The sequence below is a fragment of the Zootoca vivipara genome, chromosome Z (genome assembly GCF_963506605.1).
Source record: "Zootoca vivipara chromosome Z, rZooViv1.1, whole genome shotgun sequence".
Taxonomy (NCBI): Eukaryota; Metazoa; Chordata; class Lepidosauria; order Squamata; family Lacertidae; genus Zootoca; species Zootoca vivipara.
In genome coordinates, this window is record NC_083294.1 from 8,828,957 (window position 1) to 8,846,774 (window position 17,818).

The 17,818-nt window shown below is 46.2% G+C and overlaps 1 protein-coding gene across 2 annotated transcripts in view; it reads right to left on the reverse strand.

Moving 5' to 3' along the window:
• The window catches only part of KCNT1 (potassium sodium-activated channel subfamily T member 1), a 55,936-nt gene extending 39,752 nt beyond the window's left edge, over positions 1–16,184 (reverse strand). Inside the window, exons 1-6 of one of the 2 annotated variants that reach the window (XM_060270273.1) lie at positions 16,035–16,184; positions 13,755–13,919; positions 12,183–12,319; positions 9,895–9,958; positions 8,361–8,469; positions 2,925–3,033 (exon numbers count right to left, since the gene is read on the reverse strand). In XM_060270273.1, the coding sequence (XP_060126256.1) occupies positions 2,925–3,033; positions 8,361–8,469; positions 9,895–9,958; positions 12,183–12,319; positions 13,755–13,919; positions 16,035–16,070 (620 nt within the window). In that variant the 5' untranslated portion in view covers positions 16,071–16,184. Of the gene's footprint in view, positions 1–2,924; positions 3,249–8,360; positions 8,470–9,894; positions 9,959–12,182; positions 12,320–13,754; positions 13,920–16,034 lie in introns of those variants that run through there. The other variant, XM_060270274.1, reaches the window with a different exon arrangement.
• Between the last annotated feature and the right edge of the window lie 1,634 nt (positions 16,185–17,818).

Consider the following 17,818-nt stretch of genomic DNA (forward strand, 5'->3'; position numbering starts at 1 on the left):
GTAGCAAAAGAGACTGGTTGGCTTGGCAACTACTGTATATCAATTCAACATGCCCAAGCATCAGCACTTGACCTGAAAGAATCAGTGACAAAATTTGTGAAGGAAAATGCATGCAAGGTGACATTTTTGATGTGCGTGAAAATGAAACTTTTAAGATACGTAAATTTTAACACCACAATTCACAAGATTATCCTAAATGATTTGTGTGCTAAAGTGTTTTCTTTTGTGTTTGAGAAAGATAAGATTGTTGTATTCCTTGCAATTTAAAATAAATTTAGTGGTTTCAAGTTTTGTGCTTTTCATTTTTTCACCAAGACATTTTTGTCTGTTTTTCACAATTGAAGTTATTTGCTGGGGTGAGGGTGGGAATGCAAGTAGTTAGCCTTGCCTAGGGCACAAAATAATAATAATAATAATAATAATAATAATAATAATAATAATAATAATAATAATAATTTATTATTTATACCCCACCCATCTGGCCGGGTTCCCCCAGCCACTCTGGGCGGCTTCCAACAAAACATTAAAATACAGAAATCCATCAAACATTAAAAGCTTCCCTAAACAGGGCTGCCTTAAGGTGCATTCTAAAGGTCTGGTAATTGTTATTCTCTTTGACCTCTAGTGGGAGGGCATTCCACAGGGTGGGCGCCACTACCGAGAAGGCCCTCTGCCTGGTTCCCTGTAACTTGGCTTCTCGTAGCGAGGGAACCGCCAGAAGGCCCTCGGCGCTGGATCTCAGTGTCCGGGCAGAACGATGGGGGAGGAGACGCTCCTTCAGGTATACTGGACCGAGACCTGGCACTAGCTGTATATCCCTCTGTGCCATCCTGTAACAATTTGCTTTAGTTCTTCCTCACCTCAAAGCCTAGCCAGCCGAAACTCCAGAACACGGAAAATAACTCAACATGTCATCATTCATAATCAGCAACAAGATCAGTCACTAAACATAATTTATTGAAGCTTGTAATGCATGCTTGGGAGAGATTGGCCTAAAGAGTCCATGAGTCAAATATCCTTCCATTGAACATGAACGTACAACATGAACAAGGATGCTTTTCTCTCTCTCTCTCTGCCTGCAAGCTTTAGGCTGATGGTGTGTCCTCCAGCAAACGCTCCTTCCATTCCCAGCTACCGGTATCATACTCTGTGACAAAACACTGCCTCTTTCCACCTTTCCATTTATAAAAGAGCTTGGTGGAACAATTCAGCATGGCATCATATCAATAAGAACAGGCACCCCCAACCTTCAGCCCTCCAGATGTTTTGGACTACAATTCCCATCATCCCTGACCACTGGTCCTGTTAGCTAGGGATCATAGGAGTTGTAGGCCAAAACATCTGGAGGGCCGCAGGTTGGGGATGCCTGAATAAGAAGCTTCATTCCCACTTGAAAATATAATGCCCCAGTTTCAAGGAAGGGATGTAGTTCAGGGACAAACCAGAAAGGTCCCTGGTTTGATCCACAGCATCTTCTGGTAGGACTGGGAATGTCTCCTGGTTGAAACCCTGGAGAGCTGCTGCCAGTCAGTGAAGAGGAAACTGAGCTGGATAGATCAATGGGTCTGCCTTTATTCAGCACCATGAGAACTGGAATCACACTTTGTTTTTAGAGGAAGGGCCATAGCCCAGTGGCAGAGCAGAAAGTCCCCGGTTCGATCTACAGAATCTCCAGGTAGGTCTGGACATTTCCCTTCCTGAGACCCTGGAGAGCTGCTGTCAGTCAGTGTAGACATCAGTGAGCTAGGTGGACCAATGATCTTGGTCCACCTAGCTCACTGATGGCAGTTTCCTGTGTTCCTAAAGGCTTTGGTTTGACCCACCAACATTTCTGGGTTGTATCATTTCTGGGTTGAGGAGGACTCCCCTGCTCAGCGCCTGGAGGCCCCAGTCCTCCCACTCACCACCTGGCCTGGGCGGGGCCAAGGCCTATAAGATCTGCTGTTGCTGCTGCTACCAGCCAGGAGGACTCCCCTGCTCAGCGCCTGGAGGCCCCAGTCCTGCCACTCACCACCTGGCCCAGGGCGGGGCCTGATGGGCTTTACAAAGGACTGTTGCCGCCGCCGCTGCTGCTGGGCAGAGAGGGCTCCATTTTGTTTTGTTTTTTTTTGTTTAAATTCCTGTTATTTTTTACCTATGTTATTTTAAACTGTATTAAGGATGTATTCTTAGTTTTAGATTTTGATTCATGTCGAAATTGTGTTCTATTCGGTTGTGTATTTTTTGATGTGGTTTATGTATTTTTTGTGACTTTTGTAATTGTACTATTGCTGTATTGTTTTGATATTCGACTGGAAGCCGCCCAGAGTGGCTGGGGAGACTCAGCCAGATGGGCGGGGTACAAATAAAAAATTATTATTATTATTATTCATATTATATCATATGTGTTAGCACATGTATAGAATCATATATTTTTAATGCATATTTAGATCAGGGCTAGCTAAGTTGCAGCTCAGAGACTATATCTGACTCTCACCCAACAATTTGTTGGAGGTGGTGGTGAAGAATTGTCTATTTTATTAAAAAAACAAAAACAAAACAGTGAGTTGACCTCCTTGTGGGAGGTGTTGGTCATGATAGTTTGGGTGGAGATGTTCCAACCTTTCTGCTCCAACCCTGCCTATCAGACTTATTGGACACACCCACTTTCACTTTGACCACACCCTCTGCTAGCATGGGGCACTCAGGAAGCTAGATAACAACAAATGTGAAAAAGTTAGCCATCTTTTTGATCTCAAGAGGGTGGGTCATTTGAAATCTATCTGCTAAGGAGGGAAATGGTTTAATACACATGTATTTGCAGCATTTGCTTTCAGTGCACAGAATGGAGATTCAAACCACTTCCTCCCTACCAGCCTCCCCTTGGTGAGGGTGCCCATCTATCTTCACCCTGCCTGACTCTTGCTGGTTATTCAATTACTTACTGTCCTCTGGACGTATGAACAAGGAGGGTTATGAGCGTTGAGGTAGCTGGGCAGACGCAGTTCAGAGCCAGCATGGCGTACTTACATTCCTCTTCACACACGACGTGATCTGAAATTAAGAGAGGCCTTCCCATTATTCCCAAAGCACTAGGATTTGAGCCACCAAACACAGTATGTTTCCCCTTCCTTCCCATGCAAAGGGCCTGTTCTTTGCGCTGCTGCATTTACAAGGAAACCAGTGGAAATACTTGTTTTAAAACTCTTCGGACAGTTTACAAATCTTCAACAAAACAGGAGATTCCCTGTTGTGCTATTGATTTTTAATGCCTGGCTAAAACTATACAGTACAATCAATTTGCTGCGGTGTTGGGGTTTTTTTGGGAGGGGGGGCGCAGCATCTATATCATTGAAATAATTTAGCAAAATGATTGCACTGAACTATATCTCCTTCATCCCTGAGGGTGAGTAACAGGTGCACCACATGCCCATGGATACAAAAGGCTTCATAAACCATGATCAAGTGAGACTCTGAGCAAAACAGGAATCTCCATTCACAAGAAGACCTGGAGCCTTTAATGCTGAGGTGGAGAATCTGTATCCCTCCAGATGTTGTTGGACTCTACGTACCATCATATTCCTCTGTTGTTGTTGTTGTTGTTGTTGTTGTTGTTGTTGTTGTTGTTGTTGTTGTTGTTGTCATCATCATCACTATTATCATTATAAACACCACCACCTCCTTCATTTAGATTTCCTGTCTGCCCTTCACCTTAGGTATCAGGGAGGGTTACAACAACAGCAATAAAAAAGTCTCTGGGTAGGGAACAGCTATGGGGCTGCCACAGAGAATGCCCTCATTTCAGTTGCCACCCCACTGAACTTCTGAAGGAGGTGGAGCAATGAAAAGGACCCCCTCTTCTGATCTTAACACTCCAGAAGTTATGTAAGGGTGGTTTTTCAGATATTTGGAGCCTACGTCATTTAGGATCTTAAATATTAGAGTGAACGCTATGATTGATTTAGTTAACAAAATATATATGTGCCACTTGGTTGCAATAGAAGTTCAAAGTGGAAACCAGTGCAGGTGTTCTAGAACAGGGGTCTGTGATCTCTGGATGGAACAACAATCTGGCCACTGAGTTTTGGACCAGTCAAAAATTCCAAATCTTCTTCAAGGGCAGGCCCACACAGAGCACATGGCAACAATTCAGCCTGGAGGTTACCAGAGCATGAAGTACAGTGGTCAAGTCATCTCTGTCCAACAGCAGCTGAAGCAGTGGCTGGTAGCCACTGACAAACGTATCCTCCTTCGCCATGCTCCTTTCAGGCTGCTGGTTCCTCATTGAAGAAGAAGAAGAAGAGTTTGGATTTGATATCCCGCTTTATTACTACCTGAAGGAGTCTCAAAGCGGCTAACGTTCTCCTTTCCCTTCCTCCCCCACAACAAACACTCTGTGAGGCGAGTGAGGCTGAGAGACTTCAGAGAAGTGTGACTAGCCCAAGGTCACCCAGCAGCTGCATGTGGAGGAGTGGAGACACGAACCCGGTTCCCCAGATTACGAGTCTACCGCTCTTAACCACTACACCACATTGGTTCTCTCTCTCCCCACCCCCTTTCTCCCTCTCTTTCTTTGCAGAATAACTGGCCATTTCTTCTGAATGCAATTCTCCCTTGCCATTTCCAAGGTACAGGAATGGGTCACAGCATGGGATCCAGTCTGTCAGCAATGCCCTCCATAGGAAGCCTAGAATCTTTTTGTTTGATGCCCTAGTCCCTTTTCAGATGTTGATTACACACAGCAGAGAAAGCACATTATCTTTCTATTCCAGCCCACCCATGTTTCCAGATGATAGGAAGCAAACAAACAAACCCACCCAGAGAACAAGTGGAAAAGAGGATGAAATAAAGGGTCTGTGAGAGTGGGTGGGGGTGTTGTGGGGTGCTAAGAATTGGAAGCTAGCAAAGCAGGATGAGTACCAGGGAGGAGAGAGAGACAAAAAGGTAGAAGGAAGAACTAGTCTGGCATAGCAAAAGCCTTATCCAACCTGGTGCCCTCCATATGTTTTGGGCTACAGTACCCATCACACTTGAACAATGGCTAGGCCGGCTGAGACTGATGGGAAATGTAGTGCAGAATGTTTGGAGGGCACCAGGTTGGAGAAGACTTGAAGTTCATTTTAAAGCTAAAGAATCAGAAGGGAGAGTAAGGGGAGCCAAGAAGTCACCCATCAATATTTAGCACCTGAGCGACAGACAGCAAAAGAATGGGCAAATACCGGTAACATGTAAATTTAATTTTCTATCCATTTCGTTTTTCAATCTTGAATTAAGTTCTTCACATTCTATTTCAGTTTTTGACACACACCCCAGTCTTATATTTATGTCATTGAATGAATTGCCAAGATTGTCAGCTAGCTGTGAGATAGTCTTCTACATAAATAAGCATGAGTAGCTGGAGGTCTAACACTTAACATCACTTCTGTTTACATAGTTGATATACAGGGGCCATGCGTTGTCAAAAAGACCATGTTTAGTTTGCTCTTTAGCAGCCGTATTATGTTAGAATATGCTTGGAAGGAGCCAGATCCAAACTCTTCCCTTGCCATCTCATCAGAGGTGCGGGGCAGTGGGCCCCTGGACGGTTAAGTCCAGTCAAAGGCATAGCTGCCAAGTACCCCGTTTTCCCCGGGAAACCCCCCGTTTTTACTTACCTTTTCCTGGTGGTCCCCTGTATCACTTCGTCTCCCGTTTTTCTCCGTTATTTTCTCCTGCCGACGGCCATTTTTTTCTTTCCAATTTGCCCTTCTATGGGCACCAAAAATGGCCGCCGCCAGCTTCAAAAGTCGCATCTACGCATGTCCGGAAGTGCATAGACGCGACTTCCAGTGTCGGCGACGGCCATTTTTGGTGCCCATAGATGGGCGGAGCGACACCGGAAGTTGCGTCAACGCACTTCCTGACATGCGTATAAGCGACTTTCGAAGCCGGCGGTGGCCATTTTTGGTGCCCATAGAAGGGCAAAGCGACACCGGAAGTTACGTTGACGCAACTTCCGGTGTCACACGGCTGCCGGTCCTGGATTCTGCAGTCCGGGACTTGGAAGGTAAGGTCAAAGGTGACTATGGGGTGTGGTGCTCATCTCACTTCAGACCGAGGGAGCCGGTGTTTGTCCACAGACAGTTTTCCGGGTCATGTGACCAGCATGACTATACTGCTTCTGGTGCAATGGGACACCGTGACAAGGGCCATAGGACACGGGAAGGCATTTGCCTTCCCGCTGCAGCAGTACCTATTTACAGGGGCGTAGGAAGAGGGGGACGATGGGAGCGCACCGCCCCCTGCAGTGCGATTCTGGTAGGGTGCCATCGCGGCTGTCCTCCGCTCACGCTGGGAGCACCACCCCCAGAATGTGGCCCCACCCCTGCTGGCGGCACACTCTGCCCCGACCCCGCCTGCTCTCCACCCCTGGTGCCGGAGCATGAAGCTCCGCCACTGCCTATTTATCTACTTGCAATTTGACGTTCTTTCAAACTGCTAGGTTGGCAGGAGCTGGGGCAGAGCAACAGGAGATCATCACCATCGCGTGGATTTGAACCACCGACCTTCAGACTGGCAAGCCCAAGGGGCTCAGTGGTTTAGACCACAGCACCACCCAAGTCCCACATCTTTACCTATTGCAGCATTGCAGTGGAACCTCCGTTTACAAATGCAATCCGTTCCATGGAGGCGTTCATAAACAGAGGCATTTGCTCCCCGAAGGCACGCTTCTGCGCGTGCGTGAAGCGCCGATAGAGTGCTTCTGCGCACGCACGCGCTGCACAGATCGCGTCTGTGCATCCGACGCTCCAGAACCCAGGTGTAAACACTTCCGGATCTGCAGCGTTCGTAAACGGAGGCGTTCATAAACAGGACTGTTTGTAAATCAAGGTACCACTGTATATATAAGGGGTGGATGTAGATTGGCATCTATTGACATAAGGTTTCCCCCCCCCCTCAGGCGACTGACATAAGCATGTAACTCAACAGGTTTCATTGGAATCAATCCATGCTATCTTTCTACAAAATTAAGAAAACATTCTAAATAACTGAAACAATATTATATTCACATGTAGTTCTATTATTTTCTATCCGTTCTGCATATAGCTCTTAAATGACCTTCCTCTATGTTCTTTTTCTATGGTTTTTTTGAAACTATGTGGGGTATTTTTTTGTAATTGAGACTCTATGTGAAATATTTTATGTGATGGATTAAGTGTTTGAGTTTCTTGTAAAGAGGTAAGGATCCTCCCCCTCACTCTTTTTTTCTGTGTAGTTTAAAACTAATACAGTGGTACCTCATGTTGCAAACGGGATCCGTTCCGGCGGCCCGTTTGCAACACGAACGGGCCGCAACATGATTCGTCGCATCTGCGCATGTGTGTGATGCAATGCAGCACTTCTGCACATACACAAAGCACGATTTAGCACTTCTGCACATGCGTGCAGGTCAAGGACGCGGCAAACCCAGAAGTAACCCATTCCGGGACTTCCAAGTTCAGCATGTCCGTAACCTGAAAAGATGCAACATGAAGCAGACATATCCTGAGGTATGACTCTAAACGTATTTTTTTTAAATTAAAAATATCCTCATGCAAATTTGCTGTAGTATAAGGTCCAGGTGGCGCTGTGGGTTAAACCACTGAGCCTAGGGCTTGCTGATCAGAAGGTTGGCGGTTCGAATCCCTGTGACGGGGTGAGCTCCCGTTGCTTGGTCCCAGCTCCTGCCAACCTAGCAGTTCGAAAGCACGTTAAAATGCAAGTAGATAAATAGGAACCGCTACAGCGGGAAGGTAAACGGCGTTTCCGTGTGCTGGTCTGGTTTGCCAGAAGCGGCTTTGTCATGCTGGCCACATGACCTGGAAGCTGTACGCCAGCTCCCTCGGCCAATAATGTGAGATGACCGCGCAACCCCAGAATCGGTCACGACTGGACCTAATGGTCAGGGGTCCCTTTACCTTTACCTAAGGTCATATAAGAACATGACGGTCAATCTAATCCAGCCTCCTGTTCTTGCAGCCCTATGCCTCACTCGGAAACTTGGAACTGATATTCAGAAGCATTACTGTCTCTGACCCTAAAGGCAGAGCATAGCCATCATGACTAGTAGTCATTGATAACCTTGTCCTCCACAAAGGCATCTAATCCTCTTTTAAAGCTATCCAGGTTGGTGGCCCTCACTGCCTCCTGTGGGAGCAAGCTCTAGAGTTGTCTGTTGTCACTACTGAATCTTCCAACATTCACCTTCATCCCCTGAGTTATAGTCTTATGAGAGACAGACAAAAACTTTTCTCTATCCAGCTACTCCATGCCATGCATTAGTTTATATCTTGTCACTTCTTATGTGCTTTATCCCTAAAGTAAAATGAAACAAGAAGAAAAAGGAAGAAGAAGAAACCCACCAGCAAATTTTACATGAAACTTATTCTCTGGCTTCAAAATCTGAACATAGAGAGGACAATTTGGAGCAAAGTCCTTCACCGCCCAGGCCCTCAGGATAGTTTGATGATCCTACAGAAAGAGGAAAAAAAATCAAAAATCAGAAGCCTTCCTTGCATTTATTTTCTGCATTGGACAAATTTTGTCGAGTGAGTTTCACTTCTAAAACTGAAGGGTACACGTATGCTTGAAGCGCAAGCATTAAAAAGCTTTGAAATGTGGCTTTTCCTACTGAATGCAAAATTTCAAAATTGAAATCCAAAATGTGAATCTCAGCATTTGAAACTGGAGAGTTGTACAGCACATTTCTATGCATGTCTACTCAGAAATCAGCCCCACTGAGTTAATTGAGCCTTACTCCCAAATAAGCATGTGTAGGATTGTAGATGTCTTGGCCAGAAAAACACACCTACGGTAGTTCCCTTGGCTGTTGGACTTTGGCAGGCATCCCAGATGAAATCTCATCCAAAGCTGTCAGGGTCACATGACATATACCAAATGCAATCAAACCCCAAATAACACCACACAAATACAATTTAAAAACAAAAACAAAAAACAAACCACATTGCCTATTGAGAACTGCAATTCCTAGCTTAAAAGAAGTGATTTGTTAAAAAGTTCTTCCACATTTTTTTATCATTCTCCACTGAAAAGAAATTGTAAGAAATTATCAAGGAGTAACAGGTGGGTGCTGCTTTCCCAGCTCATTTCCTGCAGGTAAAGCACAGCCTTGCAGCCACCAGGAGTGGACCCTTCACTCACCAGGTGGTTCTGTCCTGCTAGGTTCTGCTTTGTCTATTCTATGGGTCAACTATGACAACTGGATGTGATCCATGGGTCCCCTGATGTCATCATAATGATAACATATGATTGACAGGTTCAAATATATAAAAGGATGTCATATAGAGGAGAGAGAGAGATTGTTTTCTGCTGCTCCAGAGAAGCGGACACGGAGCAATGGATTCAAACTACAAGAAAGAAGATTCCACCTGAACATTAGGAAGAACTTCCTGACAGTAGGAGCTGTTCGGCAGTGGAATTTGCTACCAAGGAGTGTGGTGGAGTCTCCTTCTTTGGAGGTCTTTAAGCAGAGGCTTGACAGGCATATGTCAAGAATGCTTTGATGGTGTTTCCTGCTTGGCAGGGGGTTGGACTGGATGGCCCTTGTGGTCTCTTCCAACTCTATGATTCTATGACAGGTAGACTCACTTGACAAAGTACACTGCCAGGGGTTGGGTTGAGGAGTCAAATTTCTGGCCCAAGAAACCAAAATGGTTCCCCACCCCTGGTGTAGAAAATAGTTTCATTTTGGGGGAGGCTATTGGAAAAAAAAGCTATTCCCAATCTCAAAACCGTCAGGTGAGAATTGCAAGAGCAAATGCTCTTCAACTCTCCTTTGTTTGTCAGGTATAAAAAGCCCATTTTCCCCAACAGAAACTTCTTCATCAGGAAGAGTGTTAAGCCTTGAAACAGCCAAGCTGATTGTCCAGGACTTACAGCAGCTGTGCGGTCCACCTCATTTCGGCTGCTCAGAATGAAACAAGCTTCCCCATTGTCCATCCTGAAAGCATAAAAGATTCTGTCAATCAGACCCAACAGGAGGTCAAATTCCAGATAAAAGCAGGAGAGCAGAGTCTGTGTCTCGAAATCCTTTATCTGCAAAGCCTTTGGCTTAACCTCTTAATCCCCATCCCAATAGCAACAAAACCCAAATATTTGGGTAACTTCCTTTGATCACTTTTGTTGGCCTTACATCTCCCCATATCCTTCTGTTCTCTCCCCACACCAATTTGGAATGTCTACATGCATGTACAAAACGCTGGATGCAACCTACCAAATTCAATAGGACTTATTTCAGGATTACACAGTCTATTAAGTGCTATGTTACATTGATGGCAAGGTACAAAAAATGGGTTGTATCCCATGCTAGAGTAGATCCATTGGAAATGATGGGCATGACCAGTGCTTTTTTCCTTTAAAAAAATGTTTAGGGGTACTCTCAGTTTGACTCAAGAAAATCTCCATTTTATAGTTCAAATTGGGGAAAATAAACAGCCTACAGTAAATGGACAAAAGTACAAAGATTCACGAAATGTTTAGGGGTATACGTACCCCTGCATACCCCCAGAAAAAAAGCACTGGGCATGACCAACTGTGACTCATTAATTTAAATGGGCGTACTCCAAGTAGACCTAGTTGGATACAACTGTGTGTGTGCGTGTGTCTTACCCAGGTAGCAACAGCTGAATCCAATTAAATTTTACTCAGAATATGCACATGTTTATTTCAATGGGTTTACTCAGAGTAGGACTAGCACAGGATATAGCTGTGGGTGCAATTCTTCCTTTGCTGACCCCTATCCTTCAGATCCCTCACCTTTCCTTAGTTGTTCCCTGGGCTGAACTCTAAGACTATAAATTTATTGGGGCAGAAACCTGTCTACTTTCATGTGGATGGCACTAAATTAAGAACAATATTACAACTACCGGTAGTAGTGCATAAGAACATCAGAAGAGCCCTGCTGGATCAGGCCGATGGCCCATTTAGTCCAGCATCCTGTTCTCACAGTGGCTAATCAGATGCCTGTGGGAAACTTGCAAGCAACAGGCCTCTTTCCACTTGTGATCCTCAACAACACATATACTGAAGCATTACTGCTTCCAGCTATGCAAGCAGAGCACAGCCATCATGGCTAGTAGCTATCAATAGCCTTATCCTCCATGAATGAATCTAAACCTCTTTTAAAGCCATTCAAGTTGGCTATCATTACTGCTTCTCCCATGGGAGCAAGTTCCTTGGTTTAATTATGCACTGCATAAATTATGCACTTTTATCCATCCTTAATCTTCCAAAATGCAGAACTTCATTGGATGCCCATGAGTTCTAGTGTCATGAGGGAGAAAAACTTTCCTCCGTCCACTCTCTTCATGCCATGCGTAGTTTTATAAACCTCTACCGTACCACACCACCTCTTTCTTGCCTTTTATCTAAACTAAAAAACCCTAAATGCTGCAACCATTCATCACAGAATAGTTTCTCCATCCCATAGATTAGGGGTCAGCAAACTTTTTCAGCAGGGGGCCGGTCTATTGTCCCTCAGACCATGTCGGGGGCCGGACTATATTTTGAAAATAAAATAAAATAAAATAAAATGAATGAATTCCTATGCCCCACAAATAACCCAGAGATGCATATTAAATAAAAGGACTCATTCTACTCATGTAAAAACACCAGGCAGGCCCTACAAATAACCCAGAGATGCATTTTAAATAAAAGGACACATTCTACTCATGTAAAAACATGCTGATTCCCGCACCGTTCGCGGGCCGGATTTAGAAGGCGATTGGGACTTAGGGCCCCTGGGACTTAGTTTGGGGACCCTGCCATAGATCCTTTTGGCTGCCCTTTTCAGAACTCTGAAATATCCTTTTTGAGGTGAGGCAACCAGAACTGTACAAAGAACTCCAAGTTGCAAACACACCATAGTTTTTTCCAACCTTACCTGGCGATGCCAGGGATTGAACCCAAGGCCTTCAGCGTGCAAAATTTGGAGCAGAAGCCCTTCCACAAGGATGGGATAGGAAAGAGCGCAACTCAGTAATTCCAATCTTTAACACACCTTCTTCCAAGTGAAAAAGGAAGCAGGGAAAGGGAGGCTGTCATTCACTGGACTAACACAGAGGTGCGCAGGTAGACATTGGCAAACAAGTTTAAGCATCCGAATCTTACAGATCTCTTTGCGAGGCTGTGCACCTGCTAAGCTCACCCCCCCTTTCCAAACTCACTTTGCTCTCATGAGATCCTGATCTTTCAGAGCTGATCCCTGGAGATAGATCACCCTTTGAGACCACAGTGGGATCTGCAGGACCCGGCGCACTTGAATATCCATCTCTGTCGGGCACAGGATCACCACATAGTAATCCTGAAAGAGAAGCCTAGGAATATTTAGGGCCACATTTACACAAAATCATTGTGAGCAACTTTGGGACTGGAACTAGAAAGACTTCTCACAGGCACCCACACCCCAACAAAAAGTCTCCAAATAGTAGGTCTGCAAGGAAGCTGCAGTTTTATTTGTATGGAAAACCTTTTCAAAGCTATTAGTTCAATGTGCAATTCCATTTAACACATTCATTCATTCAAAAAGAGGATCTGCAATAGTGCCCAAGCAGGATCAGGACCATGAGACTTAGTGAGGAGGGTTAACCGCTTCTCCATGCACTGTTGTTGGGTTTTTTGGGGGGGGACCCCCTGAAATCCAGGAGGAAGAACAGCTTGTGCATTTGGAGGGGGCAGATTTTCTAAGGACCCCTACATCGGAATAAGAATGTTAACTCTCCTCTCCATTGACATGAAATTGATTTCCCTGATTCCATGGCAGCTACCTTAACTATGAACGCACACAACCAACACAATTGTTTGTATGGTTTTATTTTCAATACTTGCTTTTAAATTGTGTTGATTCTACCTGTATCTTATTTTTAAAAATAAAAAAATAAAAATTAATACTTGACACTATTTTATGCAAACTGTTCAGCAATTTTTCATTTGCAGTTGATGGACAACCACGTGAGGGCATTATCCTACGTCAGACTGTGAATCTCTAGGCAGGCTTTTGAGCCTTGGTGTCTCTCTCTTTACAACGGGGCTGGAGAGCATTTTGCATTTGAGGGCGACATACCCTTCAAAGGGGTCAGGTGCTAGTGGGGGTGGGGTGGGACCAGAGGCAAAAGCAGGAGGTGCAATCTGAATATATTTCCAGCCATGCAGAAGTGTCTGGTTTCTACACACAAACACACCCCTCTCTCTATCATCCATTCCGGCAAGCAAGAGGTGCCATCGCAGCTCAAAAGTGTTCCCGTCAGACAAAAGCACTTAAGGAAGGTGTGAAGTAGGGCTGCCGCACCCATGAGGCAAAGTGAGGTGACTGCCTCAGGTGGCAGGATCTACGGGAGCAGCAGATCCAGCCTCCAAGGAATGTATCACCCACTGTGGCGGCACACTCCTTCGAAGCCAAATCCTTTATCTCCTCAGCAGCAGCTGCCTCTACAGTGGCCTCTTGGTGAATAGGAAGCGTGGCTGGTCTCCTCCCACCCTTGCTCCCAATGTAGACCTTTATTGTCCCCTTTCTCCTGATGTAGATCTTCACTCACCCGTTCCTCCCTGGCCAGGGGGATGCCATTTTGTGGTTTGTCTCAGGGGCCAAATGTCTTGGGCCAGCCCTGGTGTGGAACAAGGTGAAGGGTGTGGCCTAGGAGAGGGGCAGTGGCTGGACAGAGAGGCCTGGTGGGCCACAATTTTCCTCCAGGCCTGAGGCTCCCCCCCCCTGCTTTAGAAGCTGATATAAAGGTCTTCACCTGCAGACGAGGGTGGGCATAAAACTCATTGAGGAAGTCCATGAGCAGGTCAATCTTGAGGGAGCTGACACAGAGGACCACGTGCTTCTCTGTCTGGGCTCGGTGGCGACTGTAGTTCCCTCCTGACTTCTGGCGCTCCATCCACAGGTACACAAGTTCTTCAAACTGCAGGGGGGGGGGGAAATGAAGCAGGTCACCCAGCAGCATAGTGGGCTTCCGAATGCTGATCCTCCTGTGCCAGCTCTTGTTTCAGACAGCCCCAGGGTCATTTGAGGGTCATTAATTAAATGGGTGGGGTGAACGATTGAGAGATAGAGCTACTAGAGCTATCTGCGAAAATGTCACTTTCCCACTGAGAACACTGTGATTTGTAGTCCCTGGTACTGTAGTGGGACTACTCAGACACTCAGGGGTAAGCTGTATGTCAAGCCAAATATGTAACAAATACCCAACTTTTTTAGAGAGAGGGAAAGTTTTGAGAGGTTGTGATTTTGATTGGGAAAGTGGTGGGAGAGTATGCTTTACCTTTTACCCTTCCTCCAGTTTTACTACTTGAATCAGCACTGTGTAGAGGAAGCCATGTGGAAGGAAGGAAGGAAGGAAGGAAGGAAGGAAGGAAGGAAGGAAGGAAGGAAGGAAGGAAGGAAGGAAGGAAGGAAGGAAGGAAGGAAGGAAGGAGGTGGTAGCTGGTGCCCATTAGAACTGGCAAAGTAGAAGGCAAGGAAATCAGCAACTTGTGGTGCCAGAGCAAATGACAGGAAGAACTACCCTAGTTGTAAGTGAAAAGGCAGGCATACAGGGGCTGGCTGAAAACTGACTGAGATTGTTGGGTCCCCTCTCTGGCCCGCCCCTTGCCACCGCCCCAGCAGGAAGAAGCAAAGCGCGCCAGCCAAAAAAGTGATCGAGCAGCCAGCTGCCAAACGAGGCTTTTTACCGGGCGGTGGCTGGCTGCTCATTCGCGGGGGGGGCACCGAGTGTCACCCCCCCAGAGTGGAACCCGGGGTGCCCCGCCCCATCGCCCCCCCTTGCTACGCCCCTGCCTCTGGTAGTGGGTGCTGGAGGGGAGGCAGAAGCAGTAGCTCCCTCCCACACAAAGCCACCACCACCTTTCATCCCGAATTCCCTGGGGAAGTGGCAACCGCCTCCTCTTTTGCTTTTGAAATCAGTCTCCTGGGAATCGCCTGCTCAAGCTGTAAACAATAAAGCCCAGCAAGCTACTGACTTCTCTTTTTTTCCTCCCTGGAAAAGCGATGACTTCTCTTTTTTTCCTCCCTGGCTCAAGGTACCAGCCAGTCACAGCTCAACGAGTTTGTGACAGTTTCACAGCTGAGTGAAAACTCTGGAAATGACTGTGGAGCATGCTTGTTTGCCTCCAAAGGTCAACTTGGCAGCCAACTGGTGGGCAGCCAAGGGCAACATCCCCTGGTGGACCTGTCAGCTCATAAGCCATAACGGGGAACTACGTCAACAGGTCCAGAGACTTGCACACTTCAACTTGAATATGCTGTGGCTAGGGATATCAAAGAATTCTGGCAAAAATAGAAATGGGAGCAGAAATTGCCAATGTTCCCTTATTTGTTCCATGCCTGGAATGAAAATCAATCCAGAGAATATCACTATTTTTTTTGCTTTCAGTCTGCAAATGATACATGACTGATTATAAACACACACCATTTATGTTTCCTTTGCATTGAAAATGGAAAAATGCAATGGAAAAATTACATTGGAAAAATGTAACGACAACATACCGTAGTTTTTAACAGAAGACAAACTGCTGCAGAAAGAAACAGTGCTGCATGCAATGAATATAGGGCAGACGGAAGCCCATGCCTTACTTCATCCCTAGCTGTGACTTCTCTCTATTGAGAGTTCCAGATAGTTGTGTCCTAGAGCTGTAAATTCCCCAAGAAATGTTAGGGTTGATCATGGCTGTACAACAGCGGAGCTTGCTAACTTGAGGCAAAACATCTTGACATATAGAACTTGTTGTTGTTGTTGTTGTTGTTGTTGTTGTTGTTGTTGTTGTTGTTTTAAGGGGCTCAGGTTAAAAAGTATTTGCATGAGACTTTAAAAGCTCAGTGCTTATAACTTACTAGCCTCATAGAACCTGAGCTGTTGAGTCAAAGCTGGACTCCTTAACAAGCCTTTGCAATGCCCTTTGCAACTCAGCTCTGGTCCATCACAAGGTGAGCTGTGTGGTTCAGCTCCTGAACTGCTTTGATTCTTCAAGCACATCTTGCTCATGACTTATCTGATAGAACAACAGGAATCACACCTTACCTGCAATGGCAATACAACCAGGGCCACACAAATCATGATAACCACAAGCAGCTGCGAGGGCCAGATCTTGGGTGTGACATCACCATAGCCCACCGTGGAGAAGGTGACAATGCAGAAGTAAAAGGACTTGAAGAGGGAGAGGTTTTCACCGGCTCTTTCTAAGTGCTGGATGCCACAGGTTCTGTATGAAATGAAGGAAAGAACCAAAAGAACTGATTCCACACACAGGACCAGGATTCTCCCCCCAAACTGAGGATAATTTCAACCTTTTTCAATTTCAAAGGCACAATATGCCTTCCATAACTGGGAACCAGTTAAGAATTCCACTCTCGGTTGTGTCATCACATCAGGCCTTAGCAGAAAGGCTGATCATGTTTTGAAGTAAACAAGTTAATCCTAGGGCTATGTGCCAGCTCTGGCTGAATCTTGAATACCAAACTGAATCAGTCCAATTTGGGTCAACCCACGATCACGTCAGGGAGCCTCAGATCAACCTGGGTTGGATAGGAGAACTTTGGAAGCATCCCTTGCTGGGGATTCTGTTTCACAAAAAGGCTTCTATTTGCATGATTTACACAGCAACTCCAGTTTTAAAAACAAATATTTGCCGAGTGAGATCTTACCCCGTGAAAACAAGACACAGAAGCGTGCAGATCAAAATGAGCACCTGATTGAACATAGCGGACTGGGTTCTTTGTATCGCTCTGTGTAGGTCATTCTGGAAGAAAAAAACACACATAACCTTCATATTTACCAAAACAAGATAACAAAACCTGCTCCAGATTATGGCAACTGGTGAACATTCCTTCATTAGATGTTTCTCAGCAGAGGCTGGATGGTGGGCTATCAGGAATCCTGCAGCAGTAGAGTCCAAGCATTGTCAGTGGGTTTAGACTAGATTATGGGGAGAGCCATAGCTCAGAGGTAGAGCATCTGCTTTGAATGCGGAAGCCCTCAGGTTCAATCCCCAGTTAGGGTTGGGAGAGAGCCCTGCCTGAAATTCTGGAAAACTGAGTATCCACATTGCCAACTAATTACCAGTTTTATGCCCCATTAGAGCTCCCAGCTTCCCACCAAAGAATCCTGGGAGCTGTAGCTTGGGGTGGATGCTGAAATCTTTTCTAAGTCCTGCCTGCCCTCACAGAACTACAATTCTCAAGGCTCCCAGGGAAGGGTGGGAACAACTATTAAATCAGTTTAACAGTTATGTGTAGAAAATACAGAGAAGTGCTATTTACCATTTGCTTGGTAAGGATGCGGGAGAGGGCATTTCCAGAAGCTGGATTGACTCCCTCTTTGTTGTCCTTTAGCCAGCAGGTGAAGACTTTCCTTTTCTAACAAGGCTTTTGGGAACTGACTGCTTTTAATGAAAAACTGGGTGTGGGTGGGGCTACGTTGCCTGCGCCTCCCCGGTCTTCCGAGGAGGCGGCCCCAGGCTCCCGCTCCCGGCGCGAAGCCCCAGAGGTGCGCAGGGAACGCGAGCCTGTGGCTGCCTCCTCCGCGCCTCCCCGGTCTTCTGAGGAGGCGGCCCCAGGCTCCCGCTCCCGGCGCGAAGCTCCAGAGGCGCGCGGGGAACGCGAGCCTGTGGCTGCCTCCTCCGCTTACGCTCCCCACTCCTGCTTAGCGCTCCTCCGCTTACGCTCCCCGTGCGCCTCTGGAGCTTCGCGCCGGGAGCGGGAGCCTGGGGCCGCCGCACCTGCGCCCCTCAGCCTTTTGCTTCTAGGGGGGGCAATTGCCCCCTCCTGCCCCCTTGCCTACGCCCATGCTGTATTTAAAACTACACT